The following is a 19,085-nucleotide window of genomic DNA, read 5'->3' as shown; positions in this document are numbered from 1 at the left end:
AAAAAAATTGGAAGTCAGTGCAACAAAAGTTTAAAATAAATTACGGTTGAAATAAAGTTTATTCTAGTTTCAAGTTTTAAAAAATATATAAAACAAATAAAAAACATAATTTTTCTTTCTTTTTTACGCGTTTGAAAGATTCGTTAATATAGTTTCAGATTCCTAAAAGATAAGATAAGACAGAATAAGAACACAGAACTGAGCAGAAAAAGAGGTCCACTAAATGTTATGGTAACAAGTCAAAGTTAAAAGACTATAAGCGGCTCTAGTACTAATTTCTATAATTATTTGAGGGTATAAAGGGCTAAAATACGATAGCACAAACATTGAAATTTTGATTGTCAAATTGTTTGCGCTTAAAAGTTAATTTTAAAGAGTAATAGACAAAATTTGCAATAGTTCGCAATAAAATTCAAAGACCAAAGAGCACAATGGTAAAAGCAAATGTGGATATATCGGCATCTTTAACATTTTTAAAAAATATAGAACCAATTTTATAGTAACGTCATTCAACAGCTATAAAATATTCAATATTGTCTTCTTATTTGTAAGCGTTGACGTTTCAAAAAAATATATTTTATTGCGAACACTTAACTCTTATATTCTATAAAGCCACGGCGTGCAATACTACCCTAAAATCTTTTGCAAGTCTTTAAATTATACCTGCCATAGGACTAAATATTATGTAAAACCTTAAACATTATCACAATATAGACGAAGTCATTCATTATTTGGCATTTATATATACTGGCGTACAACATGTTAACTACATAATAGACTTTTAAGCCTTAATATTTACAGCAATTACTCATTTGTGTTTGTTTCAATAAATTAGGTATTCTAGTTGCATAAAATTTAAATTACGTGTAATTAAATGGGAGAATGCCTAATTTATCACGAAATAATATCCAACAATAAATTTTCTCACAATATCAAAATATTGGCATGCTTTTTATCCAGAATGATGTCATACAGGTTCAGGCTTAATGCCTTCCTCCCTATGTTATTCACCACCCAAAGTCAGAGCCTGGACAATCCTGGGGTCAGCCTTGGATCCCTCCCTGAATTCTTCTAGAGTCAACCTGTCGTCGTGGTTTTTGTCCATTTGGTCGAAGATTTTGTCCACTCGTTTTTGTGGAGTGTTTTCATCTTCGGATGGTTGCTGACCCTGACAAATACAAATTGTGTAAGATTATTGCAAATTTGCAAACAGACATTAAATTTAGGTATCTATCGTTCTAGGCGTAAATATGAATAAGCCGGTAAAAGGTTCTAGAACATGAGCTATTACTAGTTTTATAAGATGTTTTATATATTTTTAATATAAATAATCATATGTTTAATTTCTAACGTAAATCCTGGTAATTTTTGTAGAGATTTTATTTCAGTTGTGAGTCCCTCATTCGGTCTTTGGTTGATGTAGCACTATTGAAAAATACAAAACCAAAAAAAAATATAAACTTTTGAAAATAAACAATGAAACACAAAATCCTAAAAAAATATGAACCTTTATTTTAAATCCCTCAAAGATCCATAAAACAACTTTAACCATCCATCTATAAAACAACTTTAATATATACGTTTCTTGAAACGATTGCCTAGATGATCCCAAGGCTATAGAAGGAGGAGGTAACACATGCAGAGGTTGGAGGGGTCGCAACGCTGCTCGGCATAACCTATGGGGAAACAAGGCCAAGTCCTAGATGGAGCCATCTGGAGAGGTAGCAACGTAACAACCAAGGTTTCAGGTGCTTTCTTGGGCCGTCAGTTAGTATGGGGGACCACCCTTGCCTAGGTAGCGTAGGGGGCTGCCCTTTCAACTAGCCAAAAATCTCGATGGATGTAGTAGTGCCAGGTGGCACCTGCGATAGGACTCTGCTGCATCCATCGGAGCAATACAGTTGCAGTTGCCGAATTACTCCTAAATCCCCCAAGCTCCAAAGCCAAGATGGATTTTTCATCTATCCAGGAGGAAAAGCTACTACGATTACCAGCCATCAGCAACTCAGAAGCTGAGGTAAGCGAAAACTTCTCGACTAGGACAAAAAAAACCAAAAAAAAACAAAAGGTTTTGACTAGGCGGGAGTTGACGCTACCGAAGCCGAAGTGTTGCTGCGCCTCAAGAAATAAAGAAGCAGGCAAAGGAACCGCAACCGCACGAAGAGGCGGAAAGGTCAAACTTCCGGTTCTACAAATCCTCTTGTAGGGGGCAGCTCTGAGGTCATCAGTAAAGCATCGAACACTGGGAAACATCAGAGGAGTCGCCAGCAAAGGGGCGTAGACCAAGGGCAAGAAATGTAAGGCGAGAGACAGATAAACTGAAGCTACTCATCCTTCCCATGGCTCCCGCCGCTGCAAGGAAACTACCCACCCATGAGGCCCAGGCCGGGCTATCAGAAAAGCTGACACCCAGCACAGGCGCCTCTAGCAAAAAGAGGCAAATGCAAAAAGACGTGGGGTGTCTTTTTTGATCCGACCACCAGCATAAGAAGCCTAGGCAACATGGCAGGTCCATCCCCAAAAGGATCCCTAGACAGGCATATCTCTCCTTCTAAGGAGAGACACCCAGTCAAGACATCCACGAGGGACAAATGACCAAACCAGTTCCGGCTCCTACAGCGGTGCAGTCAACAGGGCAACCAGGTCGTTTTTAGGTCAGACAGAGAAAAAGGGAGGGTGATCAAAGAGGAGGCGGACCTCCTAAGGCTTCATTTAATCTCTGAGATAAGGAGATGAGGCTGAGCTCCACTTCCGAAATTCCGAACTTACAGAGATGGATTAGTTTCTGGTCACAACTGAGGACAAACCCTTAAGATCCTGGCTCTTAAGCCCGCTTCAACCACTGGCCGATGCGGTTACACCTTCATCGCGGTGAGGTCACCCGACCAGTGGAGTCTTTACTCTGAGGACACCGGAGCGGTCGGGGAAATCCTTGACATACAGAATAGGACCTTAGGAGTCCCCAGCTGGCAACATCTGAGGACAGGAGGGAAGTCTGGAAGGTTTAACTTTCACTTCATGGTGAGCAGGGAGGTTGCCGCTCAACTCGCGGAGGCCAGGTGGACACTCTTATTCGAACTGGTCACTGTCCGAGCTTTTCGAGTGACTGTTTGGCGAACGCCCGCTAGGCTGAGTACCGCAGCCGCAGCCTCCAAGCCAACAGAAGAGAAGCCTTAGACAGGTAAGCGGGCTACCCTAAGCCTATGGACGTCCCTCATGGCGCAATTAAGTGTAAGTCAAATCAATCTCCAACATAGTCCAGCGAGCATCATGACTGGTAAGGCTGAAGAGATTATATTAACACAAGTGTGTAGAATTGACAAGTGTCTGTTTCAGCTTTAAATTTTAAATGAAATTTCGAATATATCAACGCAATTTGCGGAAATCTTAAAAAAATCAGCTAACGTAAAAATATAAGATATTTATTTAGTGCAAAAATTCGAGAAAAGAAAGACAAAAGAAATAGGATATTAATTAAGTGAAGGCAATAGCTAAAACAATAATGTGTTATTATATTCTACAAGATTTACAAAAAATTTTATTCTACATGAAAACAAGAATTTTACTCAAAAAAAAGACTCGAATCTTTGGAACTAGTAACGTAATAAGTAATTACAATAAAATAATAAAACTTCTTGCTAATCTCGCTTTAAGCAATTGTCGACTCACGTAGATGATCGTTTAAATTTTTTTTAGATAAACAAAAAAAATGATTAAAATGTTACGGAAAACGGTCCCATTTAAAGGCTAATAGAACTATTTGAAAATGCTGAAATGAGAAGTTACAATATTTAGAAGAACATTATATTTGCTGATGAAACTGATAATTTTAAGAACATACAATCAAGGAAAAGAAAATAAAAAATCTAGCTGAAATTTGAAATAAATTTAAGCTACCAGGCTTTACAATAAAATAATCTAAAATGTGACTCAAATACGATGAACTACTAAAAACTACCTAAGTACAAATGATAAACTAAAGGTAAGTAGAATCCTAAATAAACTTACAACAAACTACTAATAACTAAAACGATAAAATAAGAGCAAAATAGTGAAAAAACTAAGTCGTAAGGTATTTTTGCTTACGGTTAATCAAAATTAAAAAGTAACTTAAAAAATTCCTTTGGATTGTTTTCTTATGTTTCAAGTTTTATTTCAAAATTTTTAATTTTAAACAGGAAAAAAATGTATCGATTTAATGGAACTTTTTATTAAACGAACTTATTAAGCTAATAAAGGCATGAGAATCAAACAGAAAAAATACAAATTCCAGCCAATGTTTAAAGTGGTTGCCATTTTGTTGGCTATAATATCCGTCTACACTCGACTTGCCGTTAAAATAAAAAAAATCTTATTTAATTAATCGCCCACATAAATAAAATAGTTCTTCACGCATATTTATTTTCAAGGCATACTGGTACGTGCAAATTATTTTCTAAAGATTGATTATTGGTTGGATACGCCCGCCTTTAAATTTTTAAAATCTGTCTTGAAAATTATTACGTCTTATCGTTCATAGAATTTCATGCGCTGAAATACTCATAATATGTAAGTTAAATGAACCATTTTGTAAATGGCTTTGTCTGTCTGGCTTCGTCAAAAAGTAAAAGAAATTAAACTGGTTTGCCAATTACCCATCCACCAAATTGGATCTTTGGCACGATAAGACTCGAATTCATTTCACTCGTAACTCTTCTAACCTAAACACTTTTCCTATCTGAAATTTATTGGCCTAAAAAAGTCTTAAGAGCTTGTTTTGGGAGGTGAATTATGCTTCACGATAAATGATTATCCCACCTTGCTCTTTGAACACTTACTGTCTGGAGAAGCCTAAGAAATCATTTAAAAGAACCCTTTTAAAGATTGTGGATGATGGTTTAAATGTTTATCTTGAATTCTTGAGAAAAAGCTACAAATATATTATTTTTAATATGTTGGTTGGCTATGGTCTTTTAGTTTCCATTTAATTATAGTGAGTTCCTTCTTGTTCTTTACTTAGAAATTGTGGCTTCCCGCGAAGGGATACTCTGGATAGCATGAACAGCCATCTTTGTTGTTTACTTTTGAATTGACGTTCGATGTGACCATCGATTTTTTGTCGTTTGGGATTCTGCGATACCTGGTGTACCCGGCTTGACTGGTGCTTGAGTTAAAACCTTGGATTATTCGAATTATCGCTACTGTTCAGCTCTTTTCCCTGATTATGACGAGCTGATTTGGAACATCTTATCCCTATAGTGGCTGTAATCAAAGTACCTACAAGAGAAGTGGCGACTAATTGGTTTCTACACCCAATAGAATCTCTTCTTAGTTGATTACTAACCTTGTAGTTTGGCTTTATTAAGTGTACTTAAATTGAGTAAGTTGTTGGTACTACCTGTAAAGTACGTATGATCAAACTTTACTACTAAGCATGTTAAATAAAGTAAAATTTATTAATTTAATAATTAGGCTCTTTCTTTTTTGTAATTAAGAGATACTTGTATTGGGTAAGTCACTATGATGTAAACTTAATATTTTAAATATTTTGATTGTGATTTAAATTCTCCACAAAGACGTTTTAATGGTCACAAGTGATATTAAGCGATTGACCTCTAAAATATTTAATCTTGAATTTTATTTTTCCGTATTTTTATTCTCTTAGTAATATTTTAAAAAATGTACTAGGCCTTTTGACTAAAAACTCATTAATATTTTCAAGAATTCTTGCATTAAAAAATTACATACATTTTTAGGTAAGCCAATTAGTAGAGATTCTTAACATTTACCGTATACATTTATTTAATTCCCTATGAATCAAACATGCTTGCAAATTCTCTCTTCATATGGTATTCAAAGTGAATGTAAATAAATAACAGTACTACTTATGTAGTTTCTTGCCAAAAAAAAAAGCTTTTCCGCAAATTCCTTTGAGATATTCAAATTTCCGTTTGAAATTTAAAGCCGAAAGATATACTTGTTTTAATAATAACCCTTTCTATAAGACTCTTAGAAGCCAAATAAACTAGAAATGTAAAAATACTTTTGTGGACAAAGAAAACATTTTCTTAAAATCAATATTAGCTTAACGACAGAAATTGGATCTTCTGACCCTATATTTCTAGGATTTTATTTAGTTAACCCACATCGAAATTTTAGTTGTTTTTTCAGATTAAAATTGGTTTTTCTTTAAATTCTCTGCAATTTTTAATTTAAGATCGTAAACATTAAAGTTTTATGAGGAGAAAGAAAATAAAATTTCATAACCATTTAGTATAGCATAATTTTTAATACAACTGAGCTTAATAAAATTAAAATGTAAAACTTGTGCCTACATTTTAATTTTATTTAACATGTTTAATCTACATTTCTGGAATATTGACCTCCCCACCAAAAAGAATAGGGCAAAAGAGAGCCCTAAAACATGTGTTGTCTCATTAAACTTGGACGCTGTAAAAATCTCTGGGGTAATTATAAGCGCCGCTTTTGGAAAGAGCATCAAATTTGGGTTTTTAAATATTTAGAGATATTTAATAAAAAAATAATAATTTTCTACGTGTTTCACAAACCATTTTAGTATCATCTTCAACCTGTATCAAGCAGAAATAAAAAGTTAGTTAAATTATTCCATTAAAACCTGAATACATTCTTGAGCACGATAGTAAGGAGTTACTGTAATCTTAACCTTTTTACCACCCTTGTCGGACAGTCGAACTCAAGGTCAGATATGAAAAGTAATTTCAGAAAAATAAAATCAAAATTCTAGCAGCAGAAAAAATAAAAAGAAAATTAAAAAAGTATTATAAGTTGCCTTTACAATGAAAGGAACAAATTCATTTAAAATTGAGGCATTTTTTTATTTTTTATTTTATTTTTCAGATACAAATTATTTTTTTAAATAGAACATTCTAAATATTATGACATTTTACAATTCTATAGAACTAGCATACTCCGAACTAAAGCGGACTAATGAACAGTACAGAACTTTATAGACAGAGCATGAGAAGTTTTGACTGCATTTAGGTATAATTCCTAGTTTTCTATACGCTTTCTGAACTAACTTAGTATGAGACGCAAATGTCAACTTAGAATCCAAAATTACTCCGAGATCCCTAACTTCCGCTACCCTTTTTAAAATAGTGGAACCCATAATATAATCAAACAATATAAGGCTGCGAATCCTTCCAAAAGTTATTGAATAACACTTCGGAACATTTAAACCTAAACCATTAAAATTACATCATTCACAAAGATTATGCAAGTCATCTTGTATTAATTAACATTGATGATTTGAATCAATAGACAAAAACAATTTTAAATCGCCAGCAAATAATAAAATTTTTTACAAATAATCTTATATCATTAACAAATATTGTAAAAAGCAACGGATCCATATGCGACCCACAAGGAACGCCAGATGGCACAGAAAAGTAACAGTGGAATGAACTTTTTGACAACCGTGTTGATTATCAATAATAAGGCTTTTACATTGCCGTGACAATTGCTTGATTATAAGTGCATCCATAAGTTTAGACAAGGTTGACTGTATATAAACTCCCCGATAATTACTGCTATCACTAGTATTACCAGACTTAAATATCGGCGTAATATACGAATTCTTCTAAAAAGAGGGAATTACTTCCAACTTTAAAGACGGGATTAAAGTGCAAATAGGCCTCAATAGAGTACATTCGCATTCATGAAGTAGCAAGCTGGGTAGGCCATCTGGTCCCGCAGAAGTCTTGCACTGTAAGCCAATAATCTCGTTAAAAACCTTTACTAAAGATAACTCTATAAATTTGACATCAGATTGATCTACAAGCCCTGTCATGTAATATTCAGGAATTTTAAATACCTTATCAGAATATACGTTTGACAGATATTTGGCAAATAAATTGTATCTCCACCCTCATCACTAGTTTTATCATTCAAAAACATATGTTTGGGAATAGTATTTAATTTTTTTTACATTGGTTTGCAGAATAACCTAGGATTTAACAATAGATTATTCTGGTAAAAATAAAGTCGCGGTAACACATCATCAACATTATTTGCTCTATTCGCATTAACTTTGGACTTCACATAGCCCCATAAGAAAAAATCTAATGCGGGATTATATCCGATGAGCTTGGTGACCACTTAATCGGTCCTCTTCGTCCAATCCATCTGTTAAGTTGCATCAAGAACTTTTCGAACGGAGGTGGTTTGTTGGAACCCTATCTCGTTACTAAGTATGTCAGCCTCTTGTGGATCAAAGAATAAAACAACTAAAGTAGAAATTTAAAAAAAGTTCAAATTGCATAAAATCCAAGTAGTGGTCTCTGTTTAATGTTTCTTGGAAAAAAAAGGTCAAGGATTCGATTTTTCACAATAATTTACGCCCACACATTAATTTTTTTGAGAGGGCGCTCTCTTTAATGTTCATGGGTTCAATGAGGGTTTTCGGTTGTCCATTATCTGCAATTTTGCCTGTTAACGTGTCAATTTAATGTAAAGGTGACTTTATTAAAAAAAATTATATATATCAAGAATCTGCTCACAAAAATGCACAATTTTGACTCCAAAAATTGTCTTCTAACAATTCATGTATCGGATGTACTTGTATAATTAAGATTAATTGTATAATATTAAGATTTTTATTTATACGCAGTATTTTTGTCATTGACTCTACTGATAAATTCTAATTCCTGGAAATTGTACTATATTCGCATCATGGGGACTATTCTCTGTTTCTAATAACATTTAAACATTTAGCGTAGTATCTTCAGATACCTTTGGAGGTTTTCCTTTAGATAAATTTCTTACGTGGCCATGTTTCTTAACTCTTGATTTAACTTTGCTGTTTCCTAAGAAATTACATAACAAATTTATGTTTGCGTCATAGTTTCTACTTGAGACACCCTGTAACCAAAATTCATTGCAAAGGACGCATTGAATTAAATGAAAAACAAATTGAATATTCGTTGCAATAAATATAGAACAAATTTCGATGTTTTATATATAATTATATTAATACATCATAAAATTATAAAACGTCACAATATACAGGGTTATCTATTTAAGAAAATGAATGTTGACGCCATAGTTTTTACTTTACTTTGGAAATTTTTTATTTCAGAAAATGTGCAAGAGATAATAATAATCAATGTGTTTAAAAAATAAAAGAAGAAAAAAATAACTAATTATTATAAATTTTTATATTTTTTAAATAAAATCTATGGTAATATAAATATTGCAGTAAAAGTTGATAGGTTTTTTGGTATGATTTGAAATCTATGGCTATTACTTATAGAGGGCGTCACCGCACTTTTTACTATTCTGAACGATCACAACCTTTTGGTACGGCCCTGTATTATATTTTTAAGTAAATTAAATAATACTTTAATACTAAAAAGTATACCTAAGAAAAATTACAATGCATCTAATTTTTTATAGCAAAATTTAAAAAAAAAAACAATATGTGTTTTAGTGTTTAATAAAATAATTCTTCTTAAATTATGCTCAACGCAACGTAATCAATGTTTTATAATTTAATAAGTGCATGTCTGAAAATAGAGGAAATTTTCCGGTTGCGCTACTGAATTCGGGTAAATTTCTTAGACTTTGCGTTGCGTTTCCGATACAGTAACCTTTCTATTGTATTTACCTTAGTAGAATATACCAATGATTCGAACTACCCCCAAAGGTAACAATGTAAAGGTTTAAGGTCGGGTGATCTAGGAGGTCAATAATATGCACCACCCCGATCAAACCATCGGCTTGAAAAGTTTTGGTTTAAAAAATCTCTTACACGTAAACTATAGTATGCAAAGGCACCATCATGCAGAAAATAAATGTTTTTTTTTATATTAAGAAGAATATTTTCTAATAGATTTCTCAAGTGATTTTTAAGCAAGTCTAAATATTTTTCTCCTGTAGGACATTCCATTGATTATACCAATTTAATGACCATTTAACATTCCATTTTAACATATTAATGCTAAACTTAGGTTGAAAATTATGTTCTACCGTTATAGTGTGAAGGTTTTTATAAGGCCACCGGTATTCATTGTTCAAGATTACTATTATTTACATCCGTGTGAACTGTGCTTTATCAGTGGAAAAAACATAGCTATACAACTTCTGATTTTCGGAAAATTAATTACAGTATTGTATTCTTGACTCAAAATTACACTCGTGCAAATGATGAACCCATTGTAAATGAAATGCGTATCAGCAATTGATGTGAAGATTTCTCTAAACAGACGATTCCGTAATTTGATTAGTATCTGCAAACCGTCTGTATCCCACCGCGAATAGTCTCTTCTAATTCAATATTCCGTGCTGCTTCTCGTTAAGATACAATGTTTAAGGTTGGAAACGTCTCAGATTCTCCAGCAATAAAATAAAACTTGTTGAAAAATTCTCCCTTGTATCGAGCACCCTTCTCTCTCATTTCATTACAGAAGGCATAGACAAATATTACATCTGCATATTCAGGATGCGAATTTTGCAGGCATAATAACGAACTTAGGTCTAATGTATCTTAAATGAGCAAAATTTGTTCATATTTATTATATTTTTCTGAGAGGTGCTTTCCTCTCAGAAAAATATATGCACCATACTACTTTGGAAACGAAAGCTTTGCAGAGCAATATTTGTATGGGAATTTATGTTTATTTTTGGGTCCTGAACATGCACCTTTATATAAAGCTCTTAGGAAATGCCACTTGAAATTTTCTACCTGACAACGTATCCACCAAGGGATATTTTATTATAGATAGCAGAGACATATATTTTACTATTCGAACTGCGCTGCTGCTGGAAGGCGCGATGGAACTTCTGGAGGTACCTCTTACCGACATGCAATGGTTTGAAGTTAGTATAAGTCTAGATAATAGCTTCAGTATGTATATGTTACCCCACCATTTAGGATAAAGGCCACAACGACCTGTAAGTACTTTTTGCACCACATCAACAACAACAGACCTTCAATTACATTCACCATAGAGACCAACAGATATCTAAGCCTGCTTTTTTATTAAAAGAACCACAATGGAACTATAAGAATATTGTCTTACAGCAACTTATTCATATACACTATGAGTCCTACATCTCATAAAATGCGGAGCATCAAAACCACTACATTAGCACTTTATGCAGTAGCGATGCGTGTTAAAATAGCAGACATAAATAGAGAAATTTTAGCGAATCTGGGACAAATCTACAAAGCGTCAATATACACAGAAGAATGATGGTATCAATGATCTTGGGATCAAAGGTATTAACTAAGACTAATAAGGATTTGTACGTTTATATCAAATATAGAGGAGTAAAATATTATTGATAAATTGTTTGAGGTATCCTTGGTCAATGTTTCTTTTTTAAATATCTGTTTACTTCTTTTACGTAATATAGAGTTAGATTTAGAATTGCTTAATAAAGTATTCTAATAATTGCTTTAAGGTAAATATCAGGTTATAATTTTTCTAGGCTTGTGACTCTACTACTTTTTCGAATATAGTTTTAGAAATTCAATTTTACATGAATCAAAATTTAAGAAACCTAGAGCTTTTGTTGTTTTATACGTGAAATTGCTATAATTTCATCTTTCCAATTCACTTGGTGGTCCCATCACGCCGCAACGAGGGTTCTCATAGGCCTATAAACTTGAAAAGCCAATAAGGCATTCTAATATTAGGAATTGTATTGCTCTGGGTAAACTGTAACGTTATTACCTATGTATTAAAACTGAAAGCGCGCACACCCGGAAGACGTATCAGCACTTTTTTCCTCCAACAACAGCACTTTTGGGTGGTCCACAATACTTAGCCTATGAAGATAATATGTTTCTTAGACTGTTTTATGCTTTTCTATTAATTTTTGGAGCAACATGCTGTTAACACAGCTACACATTTAGCTATGTGGATTGCATGGTTTGGACCTATAGGTAATTTCTCTGAGACATTTATATATTCCAGTACAAGGTTGAAGTTTACCTTGTTGCAGGGAATAGTCCTAATCACTGCTCTGCTATCCGTGCTGATTAACAAAACTATATTGCGGTGTCAACAATTTAAAAGTTCTGTATTTTAACATAGATAATTCTTTAAGATAAAAGACATGAGCATGCTCAACAAATTCTTATCGAACAGGTCTTGCTGGTATATGGGGTCCTTCCAAGCTGCAGCCTGCACCAACTAAGTCGTTCATTCAAGAGTCGTCTGTGTTGATAGTCCCTCTATTTACTAATACATGCCTATTAGAACCTTATCACTTCCATATTTAACATTGAACATGAAGCCGTTACAGTCGCGTACACATACGAATTCCCAATAAAAATGAAAGGGCCTTCCTATATGCCATGCAACCACTTTGACCACCGGTATCTTACCGGGCCGTAGTTTACCAAAAACACATAATCTGTATATATCCCTTAAGGTCACGAGGTCCGAAGGTGAAAGATTCCAGAACGTTGGGACCTATTCGCATAGATTCTGTAATGCTTAGATATGTGAGGTGCTTGATTCTATCCAGAATAAATATTCTTAAGTTTTTATTAACGAATTTTTAAACGGTTTTTTAGCTCTAATACTTACATTTACACTTCAATATAAATGACTAAAAAATTACAGAATTTTAATTTTTTTTTTAGTTTACGCGCTATGGAGCTTTAGTAATTGACTTGGCTAAAAAAAAAGAATTGCTTATATAAACTTCCTGTGTGAAAAGCAGTTATAAAATGAGCCCGTTTTTTTAATTTTAGGATTTTTCTTAACGAGTTCCTGGGGAGCTATTATTTTTGGAGTTAACTTATTAAATACAGTACCTAGTCCCTAGCTATATTAACTTAATAATAGATTGCCTTACCGAGAGCGAACAAGATTTTTTATCATCGTTATTATTACTAACTTCTTTTTTTAATAAAAAGCTTCGTTCAGAAAAGAACATCTCCCAACTATAACAGAATAATAGAAATTTAAAGAATTTTATTTATAAAACTTGTACTTCAAAAAAAATTAAAGAAAGAACAAAAGATTTAAACAGAATTTGAATTTATTAAAAGTTATAAATTAATTTTTAAATTAGGTAGTAAAAGCTTCTCTTTTTTCCCTTTTTTTCCTGAAATAAATTCTCAAGAGCCAGTGGAGAAGTTCTGAGTAATAGGATTTTCCCGTCGCATTTAAATTATTATAACTTTAATTTAACTTCTTTAAATACTAATTTAAAATTAAATGCATAAAAGGAAAGAATAATTTCATTAGTACTACGCTACGGCGTTCTTACTTACTAGTTGCTATTCTGTTAAATCTGCAGTAAGTTGAGAATAGCCACCAATGATGGGAAAAAATAATAATATAAAAATAATGTAAAGATGGATAGATATACTGCAAAAATATTTTGATACTTATCAGGTATACCGACAGTAGACGTTAACTTCGTTAATAGGAGTAGATCACCATATGTATATTAATGCTTTACCCAGTTATATAACAAACCGTTATTAATATAATATCATAGTTTATTTTGGTAAACCCAGCAGTAATAATAAGATGAGATAAATCAAATTTATTTTTCTGATTTCGCCTTGGCACGTTTAAAAAGGAAAATACATTTAATTCTAATATTCACTTTAAACCAAATTAATGTCTTTGATAGTACCTTGAAAAAAAATGCGTATGAGAAACTTAGGTCTGCTAATAGAGACAACCTACGAGCTCGTTACATGAATGGTAAGCCAAACAATAATATTTATTTTTTTGTGATGAAGAGACATCAAAATATGTTATTGACGGAGTTTTTGATAGAACTATGTCAATCATCACAAGTTATTAGTTCTATTGGATCTTTTGAAAACTAAGGTTGATTTAATCTTAAAGTAAAATAAATAAGTTATTTAAGTCATTTTATTCTTAGTTGCACGAGACAAATATTAAGCAGCCGCAAAAAAAATATATTCAACTTTTAAAAGAAAGTGGCTAAATAATATAATAATCCTAATATTTTCAATAAATTTTTTTAATAGTTTTACTATCAAAATTTAATTTGTCCTAAATTTGTTTTTTTGGTTTACCAGATTAAGAATTCCATATTATTGAAATATATTGTTGTAAAGCTTACATGCGTTATGATTCTAACGTTATATAATGTTCCAGATTACGAAAATAAATATTCAGGTACTTTTAACATTCTCAAGACATAAAGTTTAATTCAAAATAGATAGTAGTTTAAAAATTTACCTATTATATTATTCAGTGGTGGCTCGTCCTAAGGGGCCAAGGAGCCATGGCTCTGGTCGTAAAATGTGCTAGTCATTGCTTTTCTTGGCTATTTTCCTTTTCTTTTATTACGTATTAGTCAAAAAGCTTATTTTAGGGGTCTTTCTGTTTTTAATTAAAAATATCCTTTATTTAAATTTAAATTTATTCATATTAAATAATTTAGAATTATCAGGTATGGCATTATATGAGTGACTGCATTATACAGGGTGTCATTGAAATGGTGTAAAAAATTCGGGGGGTGATAGTACTCCTAAAAATTTTAAAAAAAGTTCCTATAACTATAGGGCGGAAAATGCATATTAAGGGAGTTAGGGGCACTGAAAGGGTAAATTTAAAAAACGGTTTTTTGAAATTGTAGGCTTAAAAAACGAGATAAAATTTCGAAAAAAAATCCTCTGCCATAAATTTTGACCCAAAATCAAATGGTGATACTGAAAAATAATTTGGAAAATCGGAAAGGGTAGTTTTTGCAAGGGTAGGGGGTTAATTCGTGAATAACTTTTTTTAGGTTATTTTTTTCGCAACGTGGGTTCATTTTTTAAAAACTACATACTTTTTCCTACAAAAAAGGTACTCTTGTTGCACATCGCCCAGAACGATGGTTTTCGAGAAAATTGAAGGCAAAAAGTTTGCTCTGATGGGTTGCTAACTGGTTAAACAACATAAACCTATGAAAGTTATGGGGTTTCAAAAGTAAACACGTAGTTATTAAATAATTAATTGAAAAATCTAAATTTTATGATTTTTAAAACATCTTATTGCTTTAAAAAACGAAATAAACCAATTACCAAAATTCCTTATTAAAATAATGCATTTCTTAATTCATTCATAGTAAATGTTCAAAGTGACCACCATTCATTTCAATGCAGACATCTGCTGTTCTTCTCCATGATCTGCGTATCCTGTGGAATATCCCTGGGGTTGTACGAATTTGATTGGAACAGTCGATAATGCGTTGACGTAGTTGCTCTTCAGTATTAATCGGCACTGAGTAAACCAAAGTTTTCAAGTGGCCCCAGAAGTAGAAATCTAATGGATTAAGATCTGGTGATCTTGCTGGCCAAGCTTGTGGACCACCACGTCCTATCCAACGCCTCTCAAAAACTTGGTTTAAATGATTCCTCACCGCTAGCGGAAAATGAGCTGGTGCACCATCATGCATAAAATACGTGATCTGCTTCTGTGCTATGGGAACTTCCTCCAAAAGTGCTGGTAGATCATGTATTAGAAAATTAAGGTAACTTTGAACATTTAGCCTAAAATGTTTATTATTATAAATAACAAGCGACTTTTCAAAAGGTGTCAAATTAACCTCGGGGGTAGAAAAAATGGTCCAATAAGTCTATCGCCAAGAATTCCCGCCCAAACATTAACTGAGAATCGAATTTGGTGTCGACTTTCCACAACAGCATGAGGGTTCTCATCGGACCAGTGATGTGTATTATGGTAATTGAAAATTCCATTTCTTGTAAACCCAGCTTCATCCGTGCATAAAATATTTGCCAAAAAAAGGGGTTCTTGTACCTGTTTTCTTAATAACCAACGACAGAAGATGACTCGAGCGGGATAGTCTGCCGGAGCAAGAGCTTGTACCCTTTGGATGGATACGGAGAATAGGGGATTGGGTCCGCGTATTGAATATTTGGTACTCGCGGTGTAAACTAGGCTAATGAATCAAATAAGTATGCATTTAATAAGGAATTTTGGTAATTGGTTTATTTCGTTTTTTTAAAGCAATACGATGTTTTAAAAATCATGAAATTTAGATTTTTCAATTAATTATTTAATAACTACTTGTTTACTTTTGAAACCCCATAACTTTCATAAGTTTATGTTGTTTAACCAGTTAGCAGCCCATCAGAGCAAACTTTTTGCCTTCAATTTTCTCGAAAACCATCGTTCTGGGCGATGTGCAACAAGAGTACCTTTTTTGTAGGAAAAAGTATGTAGTTTTTAAAAAATAAACCCACGTTGCGAAGAAAATAACCTAAAAAAAGTTATTCACGAATTAACCCCCTACCCTTGCAAAAACTACCCTTTCCGATTTTCCAAATTATTTTTCAGTATCACCATTTGATTTTGGGTCAAAATTTATGGCAGAGGATTTTTTTTCGAAATTTTATCTCGTTTTTTAAGCCTACAATTTCAAAAAACCGTTTTTTAAATTTACCCTTTCAGTGCCCCTAACTCCCTTAATATGCATTTTCCACCCTATAGTTATAGGAACTTTTTTTAAAATTTTTAGGAGTACTATCACCTCCCGAATTTTTTTACACCATTTCAATGACACCCTGTATGAAAAGGGTTTTTGAATCATACGGAGAATTTATTTTTGTTTATAATATTTTATCTTTGAATGCTGGTCCTTGGTAGAAATTTATTTTTATGCGTATTCGAGATGTTAGTGCTATTATGCACAAAATTTAAGAAATATAGTTTTCTTCGGTTTTCCATAATAAGTTATAAGATTCTACTATTTTATAAATATATATATACATACAATTTAGTAACATCCATACTTCCTGATTCCACAGATTAATCGACATCATGCGTTCAGGGCTCTTTGTATTTTTTTATAAAATTAAGGCATGGATCGTATATAAAGTCGCCATAGTTAAAATATGAGAGATTTTTTAATAAAAAGTTAAGAATAAGCCAATTATAACATAATAATGTTAGGGCAGAAAAGCTCTTTATTGCTATATTCTGAATGTGGCCACTAAACCTAAAATCTTCAAGTCTATAACTATAATCGAAGATTTTTTGCGCTGGTTACAAATTTTAATGTAGAATCATTTATTTTTATTTTCAATTTATTTTTAATATAGTTTCATTTCATTTTTCTTCTAAAACATATTAGTTTAGTTTTGTCATAATTTACGTTTAAGTGTTGTGTTCAGCATATATTTCTTTAATTACTTGAAGATATTGGCCACCTCTTGCAATTTGTTATAATGAAAAGAGACAGATTTGTGTGTCATTTGCGTATGCTTGTAAAGTCCAGTTCAGAGATCTATTAGAACTTTTGATGTGTCGCAGATGCCGCACTAACTAGTCCGTGCGCCTATGTCATATTTATTGTCGCATGATATACACGTTAAAATGGCAAAATATTATATTGTTAATCTATGAAATCATTTTAAATATACGTAAAACCCCATGTTTTATACTATTTTTTATTTTTCTTTCGAAAATGTCAAATTTTAGAAAGAAAATAATATCAAAAAATTAACCGCGGACTAAAATCCAAGCATCTTACAAAATATTTTAAACACTTTCAGCACTCACAGACTTGTCACCTCTTTTTAGCCAGTCTATTAAACAAAGATAAAAGATCTGCGTTCTGGCGATTCCTAATTCCTACTTTAGGCTGTGCAAGTGATTGTGTATCTCTCTCTATCCCACTGATTTTGAGAATTACGGGGCCGTACCCAAATAAATTTTTGGCCTGTTTTTGTATTACTTTCGACGTATTTTTAAAGAGATCCTTAAGGATGGGTCTATCGCCTTTAAAATAGTTGTTGGATGGGTCTATCTCCTTTAATAGTTGGGAGGGGGCTCATGTGGGGTTATTATTATTTGATGGGTTTTGCCGGTTATGCTTTTTACACGTTTATGAAAGTAAAGAATTTAGAATTTGGCCTGTATTCATCTAAATTTACAGTTTTTACCTTGAGGAAGTTTGTTTTTTATTTGTGTTTGAAAATTTGTTTTGGTATCAAACCTAAAGACCTTAAAATGTTTCGACCCTGGGAAAATAGGCAGGAAAATTTGACAAATGAAGAGGAAAGTGTTTGTGCGAGCTTATGAAGCCGTGAGTGTACAAGAAAGACAATAACATTTGTGATGAAAACAATAAGACTGATCTGGACAGTGATTTGGACTTACATAGTTCTGATAGTTCATTTTCTAATATTGAGGAAGCAAAAACAAGCAAGGGAAGTAGAAGCTACACAGGAAAATCAAGCAGTTTTAAAATGTAATTGTTTAACAGACGCCAAACAAATTTATCTAAATATCTAATAAGGAATGATTCTCGGTTCACAAATGATTGTAGTGCTTTGCAAAAAACAGCGTTTTTAATAGGGGTTCCCTATAGTACAATATGCCTGTAAAAAAAGGGATTAAATGCAGAATAAAAAGGAAAGATGCAGGACAATCAAAGGGACTTGACACGGATATTGCCAAATTGCTAAGGAAAGGTGTGTATTCTAAATACAAAAACAATGAGGTTCTGACCATAGAGACACCTTATCGGCAAGGGACAAAAATTTCTCAGTCTCAACCTGATAAAACTTGGATTTAAGCTTAAGATGATTAACAAAAGAGCTGCTGTAATGGAATTGTCAGGTGGTGTATAGAATATTTAAGAAAAAATTAAAAAAATTGGAAGAAAGATCCATATATTATTTAGCCGAAACATGGTATGATACATTTATGATTGATGTATGATTTCCATTCTCTGGGAAAAAGTCCCTTTTTTGCCATAATAAGAAAACCATATTTTTATTGATTAAACAAGTTTAAAATTTTGTATTTTACAGCTTACTGCCTCCTGTTTGTCCTTCAGTGACACAATAAAGACTGCTTTTTCCACCATTCTCTGGGAAAAACCCTTTTTTGCTATAGTAAGAAAAACACTGTTTTTAATAAGAAAACAAGTCTAAAATTTTGTTTTTTACAGCTTACTACCCCTGTTGTCCTTCAGCGACACAATAAAGACTGCTTCTTCCTCCATTCTCTGGAAAAAAGTCCCTTGTTTGCCATAGTAAGAAAACCATATTTTTATTAATTAAACAAGTTTAAAGTTTAATTTTTTTCAGCTTACTGCCCCTGCTTGTCCTT

General features: G+C 32.6%; 1 protein-coding gene across 1 annotated transcript in view; it reads right to left on the bottom strand.

The window, feature by feature from the left end:
- Positions 1-282: 282 nt before the first annotated feature.
- LOC126745200 (frequenin-1) overlaps positions 283-19,085 on the bottom strand; it is a 523,266-nt gene continuing 504,463 nt past the window's right edge. Inside the window, exon 7 of the mRNA XM_050452943.1 lies at positions 283-1,168. Within this exon, the coding sequence (XP_050308900.1) occupies positions 1,004-1,168 (165 nt within the window). The 3' untranslated portion in view covers positions 283-1,003. The remainder of the gene's footprint in view (positions 1,169-19,085) is intronic.

This window comes from Anthonomus grandis, chromosome 1 (genome assembly GCF_022605725.1).
Source record: "Anthonomus grandis grandis chromosome 1, icAntGran1.3, whole genome shotgun sequence".
NCBI classification, from domain to species: Eukaryota; Metazoa; Arthropoda; class Insecta; order Coleoptera; family Curculionidae; genus Anthonomus; species Anthonomus grandis.
Note: the sequence above shows the minus strand (reverse complement) of the source record. Positions and strands in the feature narration are given on the sequence as shown.